The sequence below is a fragment of the Esox lucius genome, chromosome 5 (assembly GCF_011004845.1).
Source record: "Esox lucius isolate fEsoLuc1 chromosome 5, fEsoLuc1.pri, whole genome shotgun sequence".
In the NCBI taxonomy this organism is placed as follows: Eukaryota; Metazoa; Chordata; class Actinopteri; order Esociformes; family Esocidae; genus Esox; species Esox lucius.
Window position 1 is genome coordinate 35,791,535 of NC_047573.1, and position 25,897 is coordinate 35,817,431.

Below are 25,897 nucleotides of genomic sequence, written 5' to 3' on the forward strand. Positions count from 1 at the left end.
GTTCTGCTTTTCTGATGTATCAAATACTTATGTCATGCAACAAAATGAAAATGAATTACTTAAAAATTATACAATGTGATTTTCTGGATTTTTGTTTTAGATTCCATCACTCACAGTTTAAAAGTACCTATGATAGAAAAAAACTGCAAAATCGGCAGTGTATCAAATACTTGTTCTCCCCACTGTATATTCTCTAAGAATATATGGACAATAAACTGAATTGCATAAAAACAGAATGCAATGATATGCAAATCCTTTCTCCCTATATCTAAATTGGAAATAGTACAAAGACAATATATCAAATGTTGAAACTGAGACATTTTATATTTTTTTGAATGATTTTGAATTTAATGCCGGCTACATGTTCAAAAAAAGTTGGGACAGGGGCATGTTTACCACTATGTTGAATAACCTCCTCTTTTAACAATACTCTGGGTTTAGGAACTATGGAATCCAATTGCTATCGCTTTGAAAGTGACATTTTTCCCATTCTTGCTTAATATAGGATTAAGGCTCAACAGTGCAGGGTCGCCTTAGTCTTATTTTTTGTTTCATAATGCACCCAATGTTTTCAGTGGGTGACAGGTCTGGACTGCAGGTAGCACCCGGCCTCTTTTACTATGGAGCTATGCTGTTGTAATACATGCAGAATGTGGTTTGGCATTGTCTTGCTGAAATAAGCAAGGCCTTCCCTGAAAAAGACATTGTCTGGATGGCAGCATATGTTGCTCCCAAACCTGTACAAATTGTTCAGCATTAATGGTGCCTTCAGAGATGTGCAAGTGGCCCATGCCATGTGCACTAATGCACCCCCATACTATCACAGATGCTGGCTTTTGAACTGTGCACTGATGACAAGCTGGGTGGTCGCTTTCCTTTTTAGTCCAGATTCCCAAAAATATTTTCTAATTTTGATTTCTCAGACCACAAGGCATTTTTCCACTTCGCCTCAGTCCATCTTCAATGAGCTCAGGCTTAGCGAAGGCGGCAGTATTTCTGGATCTTTTTTATATATGGTCACTTCTTTGCATGGTAGAGTTTTAAATTGCATTTGTGGATGCAGCAATGTATTGTTTTTACAGAAAATGGTTTCAGGAATGTTCCTGAGCTCATGCAGTGATGTCCACTACAGAATAGTGTCTGTTTTTAATGTAGCGTTGTCTCAGGGCCCAAAGATCACAGCCATCCAATATTGGTTTTTGGCCTTTTCCCTTGCGTACAGAGATTTCTCCAGATTCTCTGAATGTTTTAATATTATGTACCCTAGATGATGAGATGAGAAACGGTATTCTTCAATTGCCGCACTATTTGCAGCAAAGTCTTTCACAGAGTGGTAAATCCCTCCCCATCTTTACTACTGATCCTCACTGTGATGCACTTTTTATATTCAATAAATTTACTAAGCTGTTGCCAATTAACCTAATTAGTTTTGAGATGTTCCCCCAGGTTTTTTTTGCATTACAAAACTTTTCCAGTCTTTTGTTGCCCCTGTCCCAGCTTTTTTGAAACGTGTTGCTGGCGTCAAAAAAGTGGGCATATATTTTTCAAGGAACAGTAACATTTCTCAGTTTCAACATGTCATATGGTGGCTTTGTCCTATGTTCTATTGCAATTAGGGTTTAAATGATTTGCACATCATTGTATTCATTTTTTCTTAAAATTTTACACAGCGTTCCAACTTGTTTGGGGCGCTGTATTGAAATAACATTACTGTATGATTCATATTTGCAAATCACGTTTCTCATGCAGATGCAACACTGCAGCAATTCAAGAAAAGTTTCAAGGGCTGAAGATCTTTGTTACCCAGAATTTCAAATACAAGCCATATTCTATGCTGTGGCCGAAGGTGCTTACAAAACAGCCCTACAAGCAGAACTACAAGGTAATCCATGTAGCTGTTGGTATAAGTGGTTATAGTTATTTTATTGCAAGTTTTATCAAGACATACGTTTAAATGAAAGATTGTTGCCTCATCCTAGAACATCCTGAAGCTAGTAGAGATTATGCTTGTGCTGCACAACTCTGCAGCCCAGTGCGAAAGGGGATTCTCTGCCCAGAATAGAATCAAGACCAACACAAGAAGCTGTCTTTTAGTGTTGACCGCACATGGACCTGATGAGGATCTGCCTAGAAGGACCTCCTGTAGAGAGATTCAATCCAAATCTTGTGGTAGACTGGTGGCTCAGTTCCAAGTGTGACAGGCGCACAAATTACAAAAGTGCATGGACAAAATATTTTTTTTTGTTTAATTGTACAACCACACACAAATATGCACAATACTGCAGAAAACGGGTATTGTTAAGTAAAACGTAAAAAATACTTGTCTTTTCAATTCTCTGTTAATGGTATTAGCTGTGGTGCTCTTCTTTTATCTAGGAACAATGACAGGAGTCTCACTCCTATAGCCTCACCATGAGATAGGGTGCAGGTCAGGCTGCAGGCCTGCCTGCTAGCATAGTGGAGTCTGTCGATAGCATAGCCAGAGTAGTTAGTACAGTTTTACCTATTGCCACTGTGACTAGGTTAGACTAGGTAGTGCTAACAATAGCAACCTTATTAAGATAAAGCATTCCTCCACCTTGATCACAAATAAAATTGACTATCACCTCGCATCTCAAAATGGGACTCCTAAAGTCCCATTTTAGATCCCTTGCTCCAAAGGCAGTTGCAGTGAATTAATTAAACTCTGATCATAAACTAGATGTTATTGGCTTATGTGAAACGTGGCAAAAGCATGATGAATTCTCTGCCCTAAATGAGGCCTCTCCTCCTGGCTATACTAGTGAGCATATCCCCCATGCATCCTGAACAGGAGGGGGTGTTGCTAATATTTATGACAGTAAATATAAATTCACTCTCAAACACATCACTGATTTTCATTCTTTTGAAGTTTTACTCATGTAAGTTAACCAGGCTGATAAATTGTTCTACATAGTTACTATTTACAGGCCCCTCGGGCCATACACAATGTTCCTCAATGAGTTTCCAGAATTTTGTCTAACCTTGTAATCATGGCAGATGGTATTCACATTATTGGCGATTTCAATATTCATACGGAAAAGTCCAATGATCCTCTTCAAAAAGCGTTTGAATCCATAATTGATTCAATGGTTTTTATCCAACATGTCTCAACAATGAGCCGTACTATAAATTCTCAGACTACAAATAGATTCCCTGATATTCTTAAACGTTTGCTCATCAACGGCAGAGTAAATAAATCTGCAAACTATCAAATCGAGGATCTAAACTCAACACTGCGAAGTACTTAAGATATGGTTGCACCACATAAAAACAAAAGAAATACGCAACAAGAAATTTGCTCTCTGGTACACAGACAATACTAGAGCACTCAAGCAAGCATCCAGAAAATTGAAGCGAAAGTGGCACTCCACCAAGTTGGAAGTATTCAGACTAGCCTGGATAGAAAGTTCACTACAATACCGAAAAGCACTCACATCACAAAATTTGTAATGAGTTATAAACCCACAAATTGTCAGCTAGACTCGATTCCAACAACATTTCTTAAGGAGCTATTTCCTGTGCTAGGTCTGCCAATGTTGAACATGGTAAATTGCTCCCTTTCTTCCGGATGTGTACCAAACTCCCGAAATATTAAACAAATATAGGCCAATATCGAACCTCTTGTTCCTCTCAAAAATCGTAGAAAAATGCGTTTCCCAACAACTGAATGCCTTCCTGAAGACAAATTACATTTATGAAAATGCTCCAGTCCGGTTTCAGACCCCATCATAGCACTGAGACTGCACTCAAAAAAGGTAACAAATGACGTTCTAATGGCCTCAGACAAAGGATACTTTGTTGGTGACCCCTGACAACAAATATTTTTGTGTCGTTCGTGCCCCATGAGCTGGTGTGATGGATTGGATTTATCATCATCAAGAAACTGCAGACATTACATTAAACAAGCAAGATACTGTAAGGATTGTATGATTTCAGTTCACAAAAACACATGCCTGCACTGTACTGGGTTCCCGTTATGCCCTGGAGAAAAGCTTGACCCCCCCCCAATTGTCATTATATAGTTCGCACTGTGAATACCCATATAGGCAATGAGCAAGGTACTGTGCGCAGTACCAATCCAACCACAGAAGGAAAAATAACCAAAACAGGTGGAGGCTGGGGTGGTGGGTTTAGCTAGAGCACGCTAAAAAGACGAGCAAAGCACCAGAATGTTTCCTGACCAACTTAAATAGACCGCCATATCAGATAAGAAAATCTTGAGACTGCGGTAGGCATGATCTCGACATCAGCTGATGCATCGCTGAGCCATTGCACCAATTGGATTCCCTGGCTGAACTAACTGCACTTAATAAAACACAAGGCAAAAGATGAGTGAAGCCAAAGATGCTAAACTGTCACACCAGCAAGAAAGTCATGTTAGTCTTTGATGTGATACTTAGTTCAATGTAAGATAAAACACATCAGTTATTCTTGTTATAAATAATAGTCAAGAATCAATATTATTAACAGTTGTATTTATGATAATAAAAAGAAAATATTTTTCATGAAAATATGAGACTTGCTAAAATGGAGCCTTGCAGCACAAAAGTACTATTTAATTTAGATTAAGATTCAGTTTTATTGTCATTGAAATGTACAAGTACAGTACAACGAAATGCAATTAGCATCTAACCAGAAGTGCCAAAAGAGGGCAGGAAATTTACAAGTATTCAATATAGTTTGTTACATATGGAAATGGTGCAAATGGCAATTGTAAATGAGCAATCAAGCAAGTTGTAGGTGTAAGGTGGCATGTGCAACCGAAATGTAGGGATAGCAGCAATAAGGTTCCCGAGGTAGACTATGGTAGGGTTGGGTATCATTTCAATTTCATCTATTCCAATCCCGATTCCGAATCTGCTTATCAAATCCAATTCTTATCGAATCCCGGTTCCAATTCCAGTATTTTGGGGAAAGAAAACTTACAACATATTTCAAGAAGGAAAATTTGCCTAACATTTATTCTTTGCACCTTTTGGCTATAATCAGTCATTTGTCAACGGTGATAGGATTCAGGAAGGTTTCTTTTCCCCTTCATTTATAAAAATGACAAACCAAAACTATTTAAATAAATATTAGAAAAATATAACCTAAACGAAGGAGACTCAACCGTAGCAAATGGATGTACAGTAACCCCTTCACCAAAAATCCTCCGCTTTTTTCTTACTCATCTTCCCCTTGCTCATCTTCTCCTTCATGGCTGAAGTGAAAGGGGCCAATGGGGTTGTACCGGAGGTGTAGTGATGCTCTCTGAACTTGTATTTAAGAAAACTAAATATTGAAATTCCAACAGTATTATAAAGGAAGATTGACAGCCCTGCTGTGTTTTGTGTACATGAGTGTGAGACGTTGATACTGTTAGCTGTATCTGGGGCATTACTGTGGCTGGAACTGGGAGATTCACGCCGTGTTTAATCATATTGGAAGTGCTTCCTTCCCTTGCATGAAATGCTGGGCTTACATTTGGCATAAACATTTTTGGTGAAGCTAAGACAAACCTTTGAGCATTTGCTGTGGCCAGCCACAGTCCTGGATGTAAAGTGTCTCTTCTCAGTTCTCACGTGCTTGCTTTGTTGACGAACTTCGTCAAATCACGTGACATTAGGTCCGCTCTCCGTGGAGGTACTAGCATATAAGTGCAACTTTTATGGACTGTAAAATGTGTGACTGAAATGCAAACATTAGGGAATCGAAGCAGAATCAAAATGCACGTGTCTTTTCAAATCCACAGTTCTTGGAAATTTGGAACCGGTTAGAACATGGAACTGGTTCTTGATACCCAACCCTAGGTTTAATATATACAAAACACATTCTTAATTATCTCGGATGTCCCAACATGGATGTAATGTGTGATTTAGAAAGATATGTTATGTTAAGTAAAATGTAACTGAATTTGAACTAAATTTAACTGAATATCACTCACTGTTCTAGGTGCTGGTAAGTCAGGAAGATTCTTCAGTGGGGCGGGGACATGTTTTGCTGCAATTCCATCGGCCAGGGCATCTGATCTGTTGTCTAGTAATTTTGACACAAGTTAAGAAGAACATGATATAAACACGAACAAGAACCATTGAAAGCAAGACACCCATTTTCACAAAAGCAAAAAAAGAATAGTAAAGGAGAATCTTATGGTTATTATAAGAACAGCATCATAAGAACAGAATGCATGAGCCTTGTCAGGTTTTTATATTCCTTACTGGGTCTCAAAGGAAGTTACTTTAAGCATGGAAAAGTTGGTGTCCCTTCCAAAGTAAACTGAACTTCATAACCTTCCATCCTAAACACCAATGAGTAGAATTCAGCTGGGGGATGCAGCAAAAATGACCAGCAAGCCTAAAGAACAATGCAAAGATTTTGACTGAAATTTGCATGATAGTAAGTTGCCTATTTCTATGACAGTCTCTACGCTACTGTATTACAGCAATATTCCACTCTTGTCCAAAATTCCACTAACTTAATCTCAGCATGCAGACACCTGGGTTGCCATAGGAACCCAAGCAGAGTTCTTTATTGTGAAAGTCTAACAGGAACCACAGAAAATGAACAAAATGGCCAACACTGTCTTTAGAGCACACAAATTAAAAACATCTGTCTGTTTTCGCTAAATTAGTATGATGAAGACTTAAACATATTCAAACACTAATCTTTAGGTTGGAAACAGTCAGTTGAAATAAGGCCTTTTTTCTCACATGGGTAGCTAGACAAGACAATATGAAAGGTATTCACTTTTAGGTCCTTCAAAGAAACCAGTTTCAAAGTCTTTATACAGAGGCTTTCTGTGGTATGATAAATACACTTCACTCTTCATAAAAAATTTATGTGATGCATGACAACTAGAGGACTTCTTCATCTTTTAGATCTGAGGAAGCCCTTGTACTTGGGTATAGGCTGTAAAACAATAGATTAGTGGTCCACTGCGGGGTGGATGCGTGTTAAGCTGCTTCTTCTTAATCACAGGCCTAAAAAAAATTCTGACCTCAGAGGTTGGGTTGTAAAGGGGGGCCAAAGAAAGAACTAGTGAGAAAAACACAGGAAATGGGGAGGAGGGAAGAGGCCAATTGAGGGGCTATTGGAATGGACAGGGACAGAATGCATGTGAGTGGTTTTCACACTTCTTTTCAGCATCACTGCTGAAAATGTGGTTTTGTTTCTCATTTGGTGTGATGCAGCCTATCATGCGCATCATACCTGGACTTGAACTTGAAAAACGGCAAAACCAATTTTTCAAAGTAATTTCAAAGTACTGCAGACTCAACAAACCAACTCTGACTTGACTGTGTGAATTGATTTATTCTGTGGGTCTGATGTGTGAGAAACTGTGACTTGAGTATTCTGAGATAAAGTCCTGCATGGGTCAGTTTTTTGGAGCCACACCCAGACCGCATTAGCTACATCTGTTCGAAGAACCTATCAACACCAGTCAGGAGGACATATTTTCTCCAGCAACGTGACATACCCGCAAATATTTAGTTCAGAGAACTGAAACATTACCTGGAATAAAACATCTTATTCATGCCTCCGGACAAATCTAGGCATCATTTACTTCATTTTCACCTTCACTTTACTGCATCTATTTCATTTCTCCATCCTGCTTTGTACCATTTTACGTTACATGCTTTATGAAGTGTCCATCTTCCTACTAGAAAACAAATACCACACACTTACCTGCTTCCACTTTTTCTAAGCTGTGCATCAGTCTACCAGGTGTTTATAAAAATCCTGTCTTTATATAAAACCATTCCAAACAGCAAAATAATAGTTATGGACCAAGAGCCAACCTGACTGAAATAAGGATTTATTCTACATGGAAAGCAACTGACCCAATACATACATAAGTATTCTGAAGTTAAATCCAGACTCCAAAATGTGAAAACTCCAAGCGAAATAAAGCACACCTCAATTATTGGATGATGATGTGTGAATCCTCAATAGAACATACGTGCAATGTATGAATCAACAAAGCAGAATAGAGAGTGCTACATCAGCAAAAAGGTTCCGCCTTGTTTAAAAAGGCCTTTTGCTCACCTCTTGCAGCTTTGTCTTTATCCAGCCCAGGGACAAGGACTTTGTTCATGTAGATGTACTCCTCATCACCACCAGAAAGATTGCCTTTGATAGAGATACATATTACTCAACATGAGAATAATATTTCACTTGACTATACATGCTGCTGATACAAACCAGAGTTAAGTTGTGAAATAAAAGAATCATAACATTATAATGTACATTCACAAACAAGTTTGTTTTTCAGTTTGTGAAATGAATGACAATTGTGACAACATTCCTATATGCTTACTTAGGGTGGTAATCAGTAGTTAAAAGAAGCATTCATTCACAATTTGTGATACAGATATTATTCAAAGAAACCAGTTTCAAAGTCTTTATACAGAGGCTTTCTGTGGTATGATAAATACACTTCTCTCTTCATAAAAAATTTATGTGATGCATGTATGTGATGAAATAAAAGAATCATAACATTATAATGTACATTCACAAACAAGTTTGTTTTTCAGTTTGTGAAATGAATGACAATTGTGACAACATTCCTACATGCTTACTTAGGGTGGTAATCAGTAGTTAAAAGAAGCATTCATTCACAATTTGTGATACAGATATTAATGTTGTTTGAACCATTTTTTAAAGCTAAAATAGATTTCAGGATCAAGGGATGTATTGGAGAGAGAGTGGTTCGGTTTCTCCAAGGTAGTCAACAATTAGCTTGAATGCTAAGACTCTCCAGATTTTTCTGTAGAAGTTGTAAGCAACTTTTATTTTTACTGAAAGTATTGTCATCCATAATGAAGAATTTTGCAGAAAACACTTTTATTTGAGGAAGAACAGAGAGGGAGGCTCTAGAACACCCTAACAATAACACAATTTACCAGGTGAGTTGTTGCTTTGTCAACCGTGCCTTCAATCTCTGTTTGCTCACTTTTTTTTAACCTTGTTAATGAGTCAAGAATGTATTACTTTGGGGATATGATACTGAAAGAGAATGATGATATAGTTATATACATATTTATTAATAGAGTTAGTTGTGCTTTACGGGAAAAAGGACTGTTTGTGTATTTCTGCTGAAATGTCGAATGTTAAGTAGAAGTCATTACACACCTGCCATCATTTAAAGTGACTCTGATTAATCACAAATAAAGGTCAGCTGTTCTATTAGGATTTTCCTGACATTTTCTTAGTTGTATCTCAGAGCAAAAGCCATGGTCTACAGACAGCTTCCAAAGTATCAGAGGGGTCTCATTGTTGAAAGATATCAGTCAGGAGAAGGGTACAAAATAATTTTAAAAGCATTAGATATACCATGGAACACAGTGAAGACAGTCATCATCAAATGGAGAAAATATGGCACAACAGAGACATTACCAAGAACTGGACATCCCTCCAAAATTGATGAAAAGATGAGAAGAAAACTGGTCAGGGAGGCTTCCAAGAGGCCTACAGCAACATTAAAGGAAATGCAGGAATTTCTGGCAAGTACTGGCTGTGTGCTACATGTGACAACAATCTCCCGTATTCTTCATATGAATGGGCTATAGGGTAGGGTGGCAAGACAGAAGCCTTTTCTTACAAAAAAAAACATCCAAGCCCCGCTGAAGTTTGCAAAAACAAACATCAAGTCTCCCAAAAGAACATGGGAAAATTTGTTATGGTCTGATGAAACCAAGGTTGGCCATAATTCCAAAAGGTATGATTGGGGCAAAAACAACACTGCACATCACCCAAAGAACACCATACCCACAGTTAAGCATGGTGGTGGCAGCATGTTTTTCTTCAGCTGGAACCAGGGCCTTAGTCAGGGTGGAGGGAATTATGAACAGTTCCAAATACCAGGCAATTTTGGCACAAAACCTTCAGGCGTCCGTTAGAAAGCTGAAGATGAAGAGGATGTTCATCTTTCAGCACGATAATGACCCAAAGCACACATCCAAATCCACAAAAGCATGGCTTCACCATAAGAACATTAACATTTTGGATTGGCCCAGCCAAGGGCCAAGACCTGAATCCATATGAACATCTGTGGGGTGATCTGAAGAGGGCTGTGCACAGGAGATGTCCTCACAATCTGACAGATTTGTAGCGCTTTTACAAAGAAGAATGTGCAAATATTGCCACGTCAAAATGTGCAATGCTAATAGACCCCTACCAAAAAGACTGAGTGCTGTAATAAAATCAAAACTTAACCAGGTTATTGTGAGTATTATTTTACCTGCTCAAAGATTTCAGTTTGTTTTTCAATTTAATTGTTCACGTGATAGGTCACATTAAAGGTGGAAAAAGTTCTGACATGATTTATCTTTGTCAGAACCTGGCATTTTAACAGGGGTGTGTATACTTTTTATATCCATTGTAGGTACTCTATAGCTATTAGCTAGCAATCTACAGTAATCTTTGTACAAGAGTAGACTTTAGTTACATTAATTAATTAACGTGTTTCCCACGTTATTTCAGCATAAATGTAATGGCTGGTGTAAAAGCTGCAATTGGAGACTATACAGAGGCTATCTGAGTACCAGCAAGCCCTGTGGTAACATCCTCAACATCCTGTTATTAATGTTTTGAGCCCGGATCAATTCCCCTTTCAGATATTCAAATTTTTGTCACTCAGAAATATTTATCCACTCTGTACTTTGACTGCCATCAAACAACAAGCCTAAGCTAGCTAAAAAGTAATTTAAGTAGATTGCCTATTTATGTTGTAGCCTAATCTTTCTTACATTGATCTTTGGGTCTGCTTTTTAAAGCTATCAACACCACAATTTTCCCTCGAGAGCAAAGGGCCATTCTGAAAAGCTAGATGTAACATTTGTAAAAACCACCGCTGCAACACTATTTGCTTTACACTTTATTCAAACTACTGTGTCAAACATAAAGAAAAAAATTTACTCAAGATATTTGTCCACACAATATAGCAAATCTTTTATGTTCCAAAAATGATAACTCATTTTTCAACGAAATAATATTACTTTGCATGGCAGTAAACACTTATTACGTCCAACACAACCCACTGTTTAAATAGCGTAATGGTTAACGACACAGTCTGCCACATAGAAAATTGCAGATCGAAAGCAGCCAGGGATCACAACATTCACCCCTTATTATAACGGGCCGGCAGTACTAGGCTTGTCTGGTTCCCTTTCTGGTTCTAGAAGGATCCCATTCTTAAATCTATACACTGAACAAAAACATTATTGCCACATAAACGCAACAATGATACCATACATTTTTCCATAAGCAAAAAAGCACCCCCTATAAATATCTATTTACATCCCTGTATGTGAACGTTTCCCCTTTGCCAAGATAATCCATCCAGGTGTGTTATATCAAGAAGCTGATTAAAGAGCATAATCGATACACACAATATATTTCAAGTTTTGTAATATAACACAACAGACATCTCATGTTTTGGGAGAGAGTGCATTTGGCATGTTGAATGCAGATATGTCCACTAGAGAAATACACTCACCTAAAAGATTATTAGGAACACAATACTAATACTGTGTTTGACCCCCTTTCGCCTTCAGAACTTCCTTTAATTCTATGTGGCATTGATTCAACAAGGTGCTGAATGCATTCTTTAGAAATGTTGGCCCATATTGATAGGATAGCATCTTGCAGTTGATGGAGATTTGTGGGATGCACATCCAGGGCACGAAGCTCCCGTTCCACCACATCCCAAAGATGCTCTATTGGGTTGAGATCTGGTGACTGTGGGGGCCATTTCAGTACAGTGAACTCATTGTCATGTTCAAGAAACCAATTTGAAATTATTCAAGCATTGTGACATGGTGCATTATCCTGCTGGAAGTAGGGTACATGGTGGTCATAAAGGGATGGACATGGTCAAAAACAATGCTCAGGTAGACTGTGGTATTTAAACAATGCCCAATTGGCACTAAGGGGCCTAAAGTGTGCCAAGAAAACATCCCCCACACCATTACACCACCACCAGCAGCCTGCACAGTGGTAACAAGGCATGATGATGATGTTCTCATTCTGTTTACCCCAAATTCTGACTCTACCATCTGAATGTCTCAACAGAAATCGAGACTCATCAGACCAGGCAACATTCTTCCAGTCTTCAACTGTCCAATTTTGGTGAGCTCGTGCAAATTGTAGCCTCTTTTTCCTATTTGTAGTGGAGATGAGTGGTACCCGGTGGGGTCTTCTGCTGTTGTAGACCATCCGCCTCAAGGTTGTGCATGTTGTGGCTTCACAAATGCTTTGCTGCATACCTCGGTTGTAACGAGTGGTTATTTCAGTCAAAGTTGCTCTTCTATCAGCTTGAATCAGTCGGCCCATTCTCCTCTGACCTCTAGCATCAACAAGGCATTTTCGCACACAGGACTGCCGCATACTGGATGTTTTTCCCTTTGCACACCATTCATTGTAAACCCTAGAAATGGTTGTGCATGAAAATCCCAGTAACAGAGCAGATTGTGAAATACTCAGACCGGCCCGTCTGGCACCAACAACCATGCCACGCTCAAAATTGCTTAAATCACCTTTCTTTCCCATTCTGACATGCAGTTTGGAGTTCAGGAGATTGTCTTGACCAGGACCACACCCCTAAATGCATTGAAGCAACTGCCATGTGATTGGTTGATTAGTTAATTGCATTAATGAGAAATTGAACAGGTGTTCCTAATAATCCTTTAGGTGAGTGTAAATGTTAATGTTAATGTTAACTGACTCCAACATCGTTTTAGAGATTTTGGCAGTATGTACAACCTGCCTCACAACTGCAGAGCATGTGTAACCCCACCAGCCCAGGATCTCCACATCCGGCTTCTTGCCCTGCGGGATCATTAGTGACCAGCCATCCAGAAAGCTGATGAAACTATGGTTTTGCACAACACAGACAATTTCTGCACAAACTGTCAGAAATCATCATAAGGAAGCTCTTCTGTGTGTTCATCATCCTCACCAGGGTCTTGACCTGACTGCAGTACTGTATCGTAACAAAATTCTGTAGGCAAACACTCAACTTTGTTACATTGGAGAAGGTGCTCTTCAGGGATTAATGGAGATTTCAACCATATTGGGCAGTAACTCAGTAAAATCTTTGAATGTGTTGCACGTTGCATTTAGATTTTTGTTCAATGAAAACACATTGAAAACAATTGTGAAACCTAAGGAATACTCTAGTGACAGTCATGCCTTTGATATGGATAGCAAGAGTGAAATACAACTGAAGCAGAATGAGACTATGTTTTCCCGGTACAGTGAAAACAGATTTGGAGTATGGAAATGAATGCTATTTATAAACAGCTGCTCAAAGGACGCGAGTGTCCCATGAGGATAAACGCAGCCTTGGAAAAACACAGATACAGTTTGGAGCCAGGGGAGGAAGTAGGAAGAAGCCCAAGACCAGAACACAGAAACACAACACTCACTCCCAGAGATGTACAAACTACGGAGACAAAACCCCACTTGACTTAAAGCACCTAAGCACAATTTTTTAAGTTTTGCATAATTTTTATTCAGTAAATATGAGCTTTCATACACCAGAATGGGTCCCAGAAAAGTGCATATTACCCACTGAAATATTTTCAATATTGTTTGGGCATACTCAAAATAATGTAAATCTGAACTAGACTACAGCATACTAAACTTTGACTGCACTAGAATCCCAATACCAAAAATTGGTTTTGTGCAACACCGACCAATGGTATGACATTTGGTTTATTATCAGTTACTTTCTAAATACGTAGTTCCTATTGCAAAGAACACCACACTCTGAAAACTGCTGGGCTTAAAACAACCCAATTTTGGTTACTTAGTACAAAATTTGACAAAATTAATTCCAAGGTTATTTTGAACCAGACAGTTTAGTTTGCATGAAACAAACATGTTAGGATGTTTGGATTTCACAGAGTATTTAGTCACATGTTGTTTTTTTACCATTTGGACAAATCTAGCAACTTTTTCTGGTGTTATTGGAGACTTTGAGACTCTGACATGAAAGCAGGTATCATTCTAACTCTTCTCAATGAGCAGCGGGTGCTGCCGTGGGCCCCTCCCCCGTCCCAAAGCACTCACACATAGCACAGTTTTTTCTATTGTCTCTTTTTGGTCCATTTAGATTGTTAATGTAGATTGTATACAAAAAAATTATAATGTTACAAATGTTATGGTTAGAAATTTTCATATTTTACTGTCACTTGTTGTAGGCTCCTAAGTGGACCATAAGGTTAAAAACAAAAACAAAAATTAAGAAAACTAAACAAAAAAAAAAAAACATGACTCGACAGAAGAAAGTTCATTTGTAGTTCAAAACATATTTAGGATGTTTTGACTCAGACTTTATTCCTCTCTCCTACAGCGTCCATCTCAATTACATGCACATGGCCAATTATGCAAATTAGGTGATAACGTCATTTAGCAACTTCTAGCGACTTTTAGGACAAATAATAGCTACTTTCCTTACTGAGGAGTTGGCAACACTGCATCTGATGTTTAAAAAAGGACTAATCCGTTTAAAAATGAATTCCTGTTTGAAGTATCTTCCTTTGCAGTTCAAATGTTTCCACCAGAAAGGGCCGAATAGATACTACAACAAATAAAATGTATTGATAAAATACCACATGAAAAATGGTTGATGTAGGCATGAATGATGTCATGAATAGCAATGATAAAATACAGTGACAGCCAATTGATACTGTATTTACAGGAAAGTATGCACTGTACAAACAAATAATCATTTGTTTTTAGTCAGTCTGCTACTAATCAAAGACCAGCCATGGTGGAACATGGCTAATAAAAACCGTAAGATGTACCAGGTTTATTAATAATCAAAAGCTTTGCCAAGAGTGACATGAAATTTAAGTCAGTTGGGAACACATGTCAGTTGGGAGCACATTAAGTCAGTTGGGAACACATCGATGTACCAATACAGTTGCTTTGGGTCTGTAATCTGATTTGAAAAACAACAAATGACACATTCACCCATGTTGATATATTATATAGAGCACTGAGCTGATGGGACAGTACAGACTTAAAATAAATTGAGATATCATGATAGAATGGAGAGATGTATTGCTAAAGGAAACAATATGATAAAGTACTAGTAGGGAACCGTCATTGGCCCTCAGAGAGGTCCTAATGATAGATAAAAATCTGTATGTATATCTTTTTATATATTATAATTTTCTATTTTGTTTACATTTATAAAAAATGTTTTGTCTTAAACTAGAACTGCCAAATGCCTATGCCAATTCCATGACTTTTCCTAAATAGGCGTACAGTATATTACCATGTTCCGTTGTTGGAAATCTAAATTGACAAACAGAAAAAAAAATTGAGACCACTTCCCTTTTTATTTTACCCTTTTTTAAGACTTAATCCCCCAACAGCCCACACCACTTAGCGTTGGTACCCAAATGGTACCCAGGTGCTAATCACCCCTGCATGACGTCAGTGGATGAATGTGCGGTACTCCCAGATGAATGAAAACTTAGTTTGTCTTTTATTGAAACAAATCTTTTTTTAATCCAAATTATATAGGTTACTTATAGGTTAATTATATGGGTTACCGTTTTCATTCATCTGGGAGTAATTATATGGGTTACCACTAATTCATCTGATGTAAATCGAAAATGTGAATCTACATTATTTTAGAAGGGAAAGAGAAACTAAATCGCACACATCCTATCGTCTCTCTTTGAAAATTCTCTGCTTATTTTACTGAAGCCAAATGTATTAGGCTAAATAATTAATCACAAAACGAAATTCCAACGAAATCTCCCCTTTTTCTACTAACTCCTCTCGGTTTTTCGATAACTTATTCATGTCACCTATAGAAAAATCTCATAAGCCAATAATCTATGTGAGCTAGAGCTATGCATTGGCATTGAAATCATTTAGGACCTTGTCTTTTTCTATGTATTCTATTTTTTTTTTTTTTTGTATGATACAGACACATTCTTGTATTTTTCAAATTCATTAACCATTTAAAACAGACAAATTCTGTAATTCATATATTATTTTGACTTCTATATAGTTTGATAACTCAGTAGATGAACTGATGCTCTGGCTGGATGGTGACGCTGCGGAGGAGAATGGCCATACTAATAGGGACGATTCGTATGCTAATGACGCTAAACAGTGTTCGGCTCTGGCGGTTATAGGGGGTAAAAAAGGCCTGGCGGTTCTAGTGTTAATTGTAAGGATCTTCCTATTGAATTTCTATCAAATCATTTTGAATACAATGTGGAAAATATTATTTCAAATTTAGATCACTAGTTGTGTGGTAAAAACAAAGGTAACGACGCTGCAATTAGAAGTACTCGGTACGTGACGTTTCGTGTTGTGGTGGCTTTTTTTATGTTGCTTGCCGGACATCAAATACAGTGCAACTATTTTCTCTCTGACAACATATACTGTCTGTGGTCTTGAAACAATGTGAGTTGTTGTGTGGTTGAATTTATTCTACAACTATTTGAGTGACTGTTTTGGCAAATGTTTCTTTGAAATGTATTTGCATTGCTATGGTTACTGCAGTTGCAATATCTCAATTTCGGGAAATGTGATTTTGCTCCTATGGTTACATCACAAGTTTGGTAAGAAATATTTTCAAATTGTTTTCTGATTTGAATAGGTGACATAGGTACATTTGAGTAAATCCATGTTGGTGTATCTGGTTGAAATGTAGGGAGAAATCCTGCTGCTATGGTTACTGCGATTTCAGTACTGCAAGTTTGGTAAGAGATATTTATATAATTTTTCTGATTTAAACAACGGAGAAGCACAGGAATATATAAAATAAGTGCACTCTTACTCTCTATCTATTTTCAAAATTATTTTTGATTTTAATAGCTAGAAGTCTATCAATATTTAAGTTCCTCCATGTTGGCGGGTCTGATTCAGAAAGCACATTCTATTGGAGCTGTTTTTGAGTTGGAAAAAATATTGTTGCTATGGTTACTCAAGTTGCACTCAAGTTCTCAACTACTCAAGTTGAATCTCAAGTTCGGTAAGAGATATTTTCGTTATGTTTTCTGATTCAAATAGCTGAGAAGTAGGTGGAGATATAAAATGCTCAAAATAAATGTCCATCTCAAGTGGTCCAAATTGCAGATATGTGTAAAAGTTTTATTTTTCAAATTTTTTTCTGAATATTCTTTTTTTTATTGTTTCACATTACAATGGCCGGGGATGTGAGGACACTAACAATCTTTTAGATTTTTCTATAAGTAGTTTGGAAAGGTGTTAAAATAGGTTGTTTGAAACAAGTGTGACTTTTCAAAAGGTCATTAGAATTTTGGAGTATAAACAATGAAAACTTCAGAATTCTGAAGAAATCCCATTTAAGTCAATGAAGTTTTAAAAGTTAAATATTTCAAAAAATTATAAAAGATATCATAAAGTTGTATACAAGCACCTTAATCCGGACCAGTTTTAAAGTTTGAATGAAGTTTGAACGGTGTAGGAGGAGTAGCGTTCCAAAGAATAATAATAAGAAGTATGTTGAAGAACTAACCTGGCGCCATTGCTGCGCAAGCCCCAGGAATAAAACTGTCAGTTTGAAAGCTACACCCTCCTCCTTCCATTACATTTGCTAAATAGGTGCATATTACATTGTTCAGTTGTCAGAATTGTAAACTCACTAATTACCAATTCAATAAACATATTACATGTAACTGTTTTTATTAGGAAAGAAATAAAAACAAAATCACACACACATCCTATTGTCTCTCTTTGAATTTTCACTTTGAGCCTTGCCACAGACAAAACATATTATGCATTAGAATTTCGCAGGCTACAACCTTCAGTAGCTATGTTAGAGTATGCCAAAAATAAAATTGTTTACACTTATATTGCAACTATTTCTGGTGGATTTTCGAAGTACCCATCTGTGCATTCTTTTTGGGGTAATAGCCTAGAGATCACAACACTTTGCAAAGTAAAAGGAGGGGTTTCCATAATTATCTTGTGTTTTCACCTGATAAAATAGTTATCTTAACCTATATTGATAGTTATTTTATCAATGTCATTCACGAATGAAAGAAAAATTAACATTGCTGTGCCATGAAATGAAAGCAATTGCTCAATTCTTATGACTATTGCATGTACTAAATAGATACTAGTAGGCCTATTACTGGCTAATAAAAGCCAAACAGTTCATAGATGCTATTTGTGGTGGAAGTGAACTAAATAAGAAATGTTAGTCAGTTTAACACAATCATTCATGGTTTGTAGCTAAATATTCAAACTTGGTGTGATGATCTAATGTCGAGATGCAATTTTCGGATGAGGTAGTGTTGTGGAAATTCTTGAACTGATGTATTCTTGGTCGTCCTATACATGTATGAATGAGTTACTAGTTAAAGATGCTGAGAGGGATCTGGTGTTTGAATAGGAGACATCCTTGATCGGCACCAGTGGATTAGATGGTTACTCGTAAATCTGTATAACCCTTTAGTGTCTCTGTTGATTATCCAGACATTGTGTCTCCTCAGGAGTTGAGAAGGATAAGGTGGGGGGACAGCCCGCCCTTTGGGTAAATGTTACACATGACAAATGGGCAACATCTTACCACACCCCTTCTAGCATTTGAAATAAATACGGATTGTTCATGTCTTATGGCAGAGACTCCTCGGACAATTATGTTGGTAAGCGTTCACATAGCGTAGTGGTTAGCTATTAAAATATAATTGTGTGGCTGACCATCTACAGTAATCTTTGTATAAGAGTGCACTTTAGTTCCGTTAATAAACGTTCTGTTGCACACCTTATTTCAGCAAAAATGGAATGGCTGAGTTAAAAGTAGCAAATGGAGACTATACGGAGGTTATCTGAGCACCAGCAAGCCCTGTGGTAACATCCTCGACATTATTACATATTATTAACATTTTGAACCCGGTTCAATTCCCCTCTCAGCCTTTCCAATTTTTGTCACTCAGAAATATTTATGTACTTTTACCACCTAATCTAGGTAAAAAGTTTTTAGTAGATTGCCTATTGTCACGTTCTCGTTCCGGGCTTCTCCTCCACATCGACTACGCCCCCCTTCCCCGGAGTATTGATGCACACCTGTGTTTAGTTTGGGGTGATTGGGGTTGGTATATACTGCCTGGGGTGGGGCTTTGGGGTTGCAAAGTATTGTTTGTATTATCAACTTGCCAAGCGTTTATTCCAGTTACCCCTTTTGCCTATTTATTCCTTGACCCAGTTTTCTGACAACGAATACTCTCTCGCCTTTCGATTTTGTACTGTAGCCTCGGTGTATGGACCTGTATGGACCTGTGACTCTGTTTTTTGGATAAAATTTTTGTGCTTCATCAACTCTGTACTTGACTCCATCATCTGTGTCCGGAGAATCGTGAAACCTATTTATGTTGTAGCCTAATCTTTCTTACACTGATCTTTGGGTCTGCTTTTTAAAGCTATCAACACCAAAATTTTCCCTCGAGAGCTACGGGCCATTCTTAAAAGCTAGATGTGACATTTGTAAAAACCATCACTGCAACACTATTTGCTTTACATTTTATTCAAACTACTGTGTGTCAGAAATGGACAAACAAATTGACCCAAGATTTTTGTCTACACGATAAAGCAAATCTTTCATGTTCCAAAAATGACAATAACAGAATCCTATTACTTTGCACCGCAGTAGACACTTATCACATCCAACACAACCCGCTGTTTAAATAGCGTAATGGTTAACGACACAGTCTGTTACATACAAAACTGCAGATTGAAACCAGCCAGGGACCACAACAATCGTGGCTTGCCTTGTTCCTTTTCCGGTAAAATAAAACTTATTCACGTCACCTAGACATAATTCATGTCACCTATTGATTGGCTGTGTAATTTTCATTTTGTACATTTGTAAGGCCTAATAAATGAATGAAAATACTATAGCCTGTATTCTTAGAAATAATTGTTCCATGTATTCTATTTTTAGTTGTTTTTATTTTCATATGATAAGACCTTCAATACAAACACATTCTTGTATTCTTCAAATTCATGAACTATTTAAAACAAACAAATTCTGTAAATATTTAACACTATTCTATATAGTTTGATAACGACCCAGTAGATGAACTGATGCTCTGGCTGGATGGTGATGCTGCGGAGGAGAATGTCCATGCTAATAGGGATGATTCGTATGCTAATGACGTGAAACGCCGTTCAGCTCTGGTAGATACTGGGGGTCTGAAAAGTCTTGCTTTTCTAGTGTTAAAAGAAATTGTCTGTTGAGCAGTGGGCCATAGCACCATCATAGGCCCAATAAACCCTTGGAGAGTAGCCTGCAGACTGATATTTGGGAATGTAAATAGTCCAGTATGACTTGTAACCAAACTTTTCAGCTTTTCATTGGCACAACTATTGTGCTGAATATGTGTTGATTTCACAAAATAAATGTAAATGGACAATAAATAATTTTGTATTGTAAATTAACTTTGGGTAGTCAAAGGGAAATTAACCCAAATATGGGTTGAATCCAACAGTACACTCAATGTTAGCATACATCATGCCAGTGTGGGCATGTTTCATGGGCCATGTCTGATTTCTAAATTTTACACATACCGTTGTTGCATCTATAGGACTGCAGCAGGTTAGACAGCAGGCGTTTTTGGACAGCTGCATCTGAACTCAGGTTTTCCCGCTCCAGGGTAAAAAGAAAGAGCTGCAGCTCCTCAAGAAGTTGGTCCAGCACTAGAAAAAGACACACATAGAGCACTTATTGTGAGTTTTGGGGGTTCTTTAAAACAGTTTACTTGGCTGTGAATAAAACAGAAAGAAGATGAAATAACGTCTAAAACAAATTCAGACATGTTAACCTTAACGTGAAAGATTTCTGGCATGAGCTTTAGCATTGCTCAACTGGGCGCTGACACAAATTTGCAGTGGATGAGTTCCACCCCCCACAACGTTAATTATTATGTCCACTACTGTCTACTATTTATATCTGTTTCACAAATTTCATCACACAAAAGTAATCTAGCATTATTAACATTATTGTTCATGAGCTCTTAGTTTTCACTATCCAGTCTCTAACATGTTTACAGTCCTAAGACTGTTTGAGGCTGTCGGAAGGCTGGAGTCGGCAAGGGGTCAAGTCGTCGGCAAGGGGTCAAGTCCAAAGGGAGTGGATTTGAAAGGGGTGAATGGGGCCACTGTTTCAGCCATCCTAAAGGCGCTGCCAACACCCACCTCCTGTCATCAGCAGTGAACTGGCAAGTCGCTGGTTGGGGGCTCTTTGTATGGCGCACTTTCTGGGAACATTTACTCACAGTTTGAACTTTTAACTGTTAGCCATTGCAGTTAGTGGACCATTCCGGCTAAAACTCAACAAATCTTTAAGGGGACAGAGTACTGTAGATCACACACTTCAAAGAGCAGAGAAAGGGACTTTTTTCAGCCTAAGTAGTCAAATTCCTATGCCAGAGTTTTGTTTTTATACTGCTCCTACTTAAGCTGAGTCAGCTCCTGGGGCTGTTCCAATGAGGTCTACTACAGTCTGTGTCATTGGCTTTTGCTTGAAAAGAGCACCAACATGTTAAGTTCATAGTAGCATAGTAGCTCCAAAAGATTCTCAGTTGATTACTAGAGTGCCCCAGGGGCCATACAGTGACGTTTTCTAATTGTCAGATAGCTATGGCACAACACATAATAAAGGTGCCATTTGTAAGATTTCCACCTTATAATAGTAGAAAAGTAGCAGTTATATTTCAAAAGGTATTGAGGAAAGATAAAATAGTGCACTTTATAAATTATTTTTTTTAAGTAGGAGTATTCCATTCAGGAGATTGTGTCACCCTAATGATTTTGTGTGGTATGTTTTGGTCCCAGCTGTTGTAACGAATACTTAGGGAGACAAAGGTGGGGATTCACCCGCAGAGCGCGGCAGTTGTTCATTGTTTCAAAACAGAAAGCAGGAATCGTGTTCACAGGCAGGCAATGGTCATACACAGGTAGTCAAACAGGCAGGTGGACAATCCAGAAGGATAAGGCAAAATCATGGTCAAGGGTTGGCAGAAGATCAATTACTAGGACCGAAGGCAAAATAACAACAAGGGCTAGACTAGGGCAGAAGACTGGTCACTGAAGATATACTGGTCGGTACCCAGAAAAAGGCAATAACTAGATCTGATAAATGAGCTAGGAAAAGGGCTTAGTAAAGTCAAAACCAATAATACTGCACAATGAAACAACCAGAATAAACTGAACTAAATAAGGAGCTGATGATACCTGGTGAGTGACAAACACAGGTGAAATCAATAAACGAAAATGAAAGACAGAGCTACATTCAAAAAGACAATGAAACAGAACACAAGGTTGACTAGGAAAAGATATACAGAACTGAAAACGAAAACACAAGAAAATGGAAAACAGAACCTTACAGCTGTAGTGCAGTATTCCCTTTTGCCAACCCCTTTGCCCACTCTTTCCAATTCCTGTGCAAAACTCAAGAGTTTGCCAGGGAATGCAAGTCTCCAGCACCGTAAGGTTCTACCAGTACTGCTCCAAAAAAAATAAAACATTACCAATCCCAAAGAATTTGCAATGAAGCTTGAGAGAAAACTAGAATAATTATTTGCATTGTTTTTGAAAGATGGAGGAAAACACAGATTTATTTGGACTTACAAGGCTAAACAGTGTGGTTAGGTTTAAGTGCTCAGTCATAAGCATGTGAAAAGAGAAGTTCTTTTAACCTGGATTGAAAATGTACATGTTTGGGGCGCATCCAGTTTTGTACAGGATAACTGCTAAACGCAGATTCTCCATGTTTAGTTTGGACTCTGGGCTCTACTAGCTGACATGTGTTCATGGATCTAAGAGCCCTGCTCGGTTTATATTCTTCAAACATATCAGAAATGTATTCAGGTCCTAAACCATTCAGAGATTTATAATCTAAAAGCACCACTTTAAAATCTATTCTGTAACTGACTGGAAGCCAATGCAATCGGAGTGATGTGCTCTTTTCTCTTGGTCCTGGTTAACATTCTAGCAGCAGCATTCTGAATGAGCTGCAGTTGTTTTATAATCTTTTGGAGTCCAGTTAAGAGGCCATTACAGTAGTCAACCCTACTAGAGATAAAAGCATGGATGAGCTTCTCTTGGTCTTTATGGGACAACAAGCCTTTTATTCTAGCTATAATCATCGGCATAGCTGTGGTATTTAATGTTGTTGTTCTGTAGAATTTGGCCCAGAGGTGACATATAAAGATTGAACAGAAGCGGTCCAAGAACTGATCCCAGTGGAACTCCGCATGTCATAGCCACCCTACCAGATTCATGATTACCAATGGTGACAAAGTAACTCCGGCCATCTAGATAAGATCTGAACCAATGAAGGACTGTCCCGGAGAGTCCTACCCAATTTTCAAGCCTATCTATAAGTGTTCTATGATCTCCAGTGTCAAATGCTGCACTGAGATCTAATAGAACCAGAACTATTATTTTATCAAAATCAGTATTCAGCTGTATATCATTTAAAACTTTAATCATGGCCGTTTCAGTACTTTGGTGGGATCAGAAGACCGCTTAAGATCACAAAATTGCTGAGTTGATTGAAGACAACCTTCTCAATGATCTTGGCTATAAAATGGAGATTTGATACAGGTCTATAGTAGTTCATTATAGATGCATCCAGTGTTCTCTTTTTAATAGGGGCTTAATGGCAGTTGATTTTACAGACGTTGGGAAAATGCTTGATTGCAGAGCTATTATTATTAACTATTTGCTGTAGGTCCATTGTTGTAGAGTTCTTCTTTTTTTTTTAAAGCCTGATGGCAGTGTGTCGAGACAACATGTGGAAGCTTTAAGATGTCGAACTGTTTCTTCTAGGGATTTTTGATCAATTGTAATAAATAGCGACATAACCAAGTTATGTCTTGGTGGTCATGGAGACGGTACAGAGTCCTTGTTAGACTGTGTAGTTCTGATGGTCTGTCTAATACAATTTTTTTCATTAAAGAAACACGCAAATTCATTACATTTCACAGTGGACATGAGTTCTGATGCTATCTGCTTTATTGGGTTTGTAAGCTTGTCGACCATGACAAACAGAGTGCGGGTATTGTTGATATTCTTGTTGATCATTCCCGATAAATGTTGCTGTCTAGTCCTATATCTGGCCCTATATCTTTGAATAGGGGAGCCACTCCTCCTTCTTTCCTACCATTTCGACACATTCATATAGTTCCATTGTTCAGGTGCTGTCTCGTTAAGAATAGTAGCATACAATCTTCTGTTAGCCACGTTTCAGTGAGAAACATAAAATCTATGTTGTAGGATAATATAATGTAATTTATCAATAATAATTTGTAGGCGAGAGATCTGATATTAAGTAAAGCCTGCTTAATAGATATAATAGGGGTTCCTGGACTAGTAAGTTGACGTGTTACAGTTAACAGATTAGACAAGTTTACTTTATAGGTTGCATGCTCACGGTTCTTTCTATTTCTAATTAACACAGGAATAGAGATACTGGGTACTAACTTGTACTCAAAACAGTCAGCATTGCTATTTTCACAATAGCAGGGACCCGAAGCATATCACAGAGTATATTCTGTGCTCTGTGGAAATAAAGGACTGTTGACGATGTGCAATCGTTTTAAACGCGGGGAGGAGTGGGACAGATGAGCTCTCCTCCCTTTGGTTAGAACTAGCTCCCTGATTGGTGAGTGTGGTGGAGGGGGGAGGGGGAGTGTGGTAGAGGGGGAGTGTGACTCACTCCTCTATCTTGCCCCCGTCTCTATCAAACAAAGCATACATTTCCATTTGTACATTAAAATTAGGAAACAATTATGCCAACATTGAAACATAATTGCAACGAGAAACTACCCCAAAAATAAATACTACAAAAAAATCTTCCTAATGCAAAGATCTGGGCACAACAATTGTTCTTTATTGTTGTCTGGTGGTCAAAGCAAGTGTGAAAACACTGCAGATGACCCCCTTTCTCTATGCCTTTTGCTCTTTCAAGACCTAGGGCTCTTTCCAATTTCTTCTCAGATTTTCAAATTACTTTGCATTAAGATTGTATTTATAACATTAATGCAAAAACTAACAACAACCAATGCCTCATCCTTTCTGGAAGCTACAAAGTCCCAGCCAGATATTGGGAAGCCATGCTGGGAAGCCAGAAACAATTTGTTTCTATAAAAGGAGGCAATTCTAATCCTTTGCGTCTTCACCTACCCTGTAATGTGTTTTAATAGAGATCAGCTAACCAAATCACAAATATCACATCTACTAACATGAGTGCCTCCTCTTTCCATTTACTGCGACCCACATCCTTACCCAGTAAGCATCGACAGACAAAAAAAAGAACAATAGACAGATAAAATAATTATATACAAATAATAAATAAATAATTTTAAATAGATATATACATATTTTTGTTGTAGACCAACATTGCTACAAGTCTTTTAGAGGCAGAATAAAATATTGTTTACAGAGTTTTTTTTGTCAGACTGGCTTTATGAAATCTGCAGCAAATATTTTGCAGTTGCAATTGAATTGAAGTATGTACATTTAGTTTGCCAGTCTTTTGTCATAGCCCCTCAGAGACAGCTCTGAGAATTCCAAGCTTCTTCAGTGAGTATGCAGAAATTGATTTTACACCATTCACAGCGTAATCTCAGGAGTGGCCTCCTGGTGGTGGTTTGAGAGGAATGAGTGCTGGAGGTCGTAGTTTCGGCGGTCTTAGCACACTCCATCTCCTGACTCAAGCGGTTCCTTTTGACCTCTTACATACCTCCCCGATGAGGTCCCAATAGGAGGGAGGTGTTGATGGGCAAGGCTGGCCCTGATGGTTGTCCCCGGAGGATTCTGGAAGTTACAAGCTTTCTTTCTTGGGGAAGTTGGTGTGGCACTGATTCATAGCATGTCCGCACCACAACACAAAAAC

General features: G+C 38.1%; 1 protein-coding gene across 1 annotated transcript in view; it reads right to left on the reverse strand.

Moving 5' to 3' along the window:
* Positions 1–25,897, reverse strand: part of afap1l2 (actin filament associated protein 1-like 2) — an 86,152-nt gene that overhangs the window by 39,951 nt on the left and 20,304 nt on the right. Inside the window, exons 2-4 of the mRNA XM_010865827.3 lie at positions 20,566–20,694; positions 8,047–8,130; positions 5,945–6,036 (exon numbers count right to left, since the gene is read on the reverse strand). Coding sequence (XP_010864129.2) covers positions 5,945–6,036; positions 8,047–8,130; positions 20,566–20,694 — 305 coding nt within the window. The remainder of the gene's footprint in view (positions 1–5,944; positions 6,037–8,046; positions 8,131–20,565; positions 20,695–25,897) is intronic.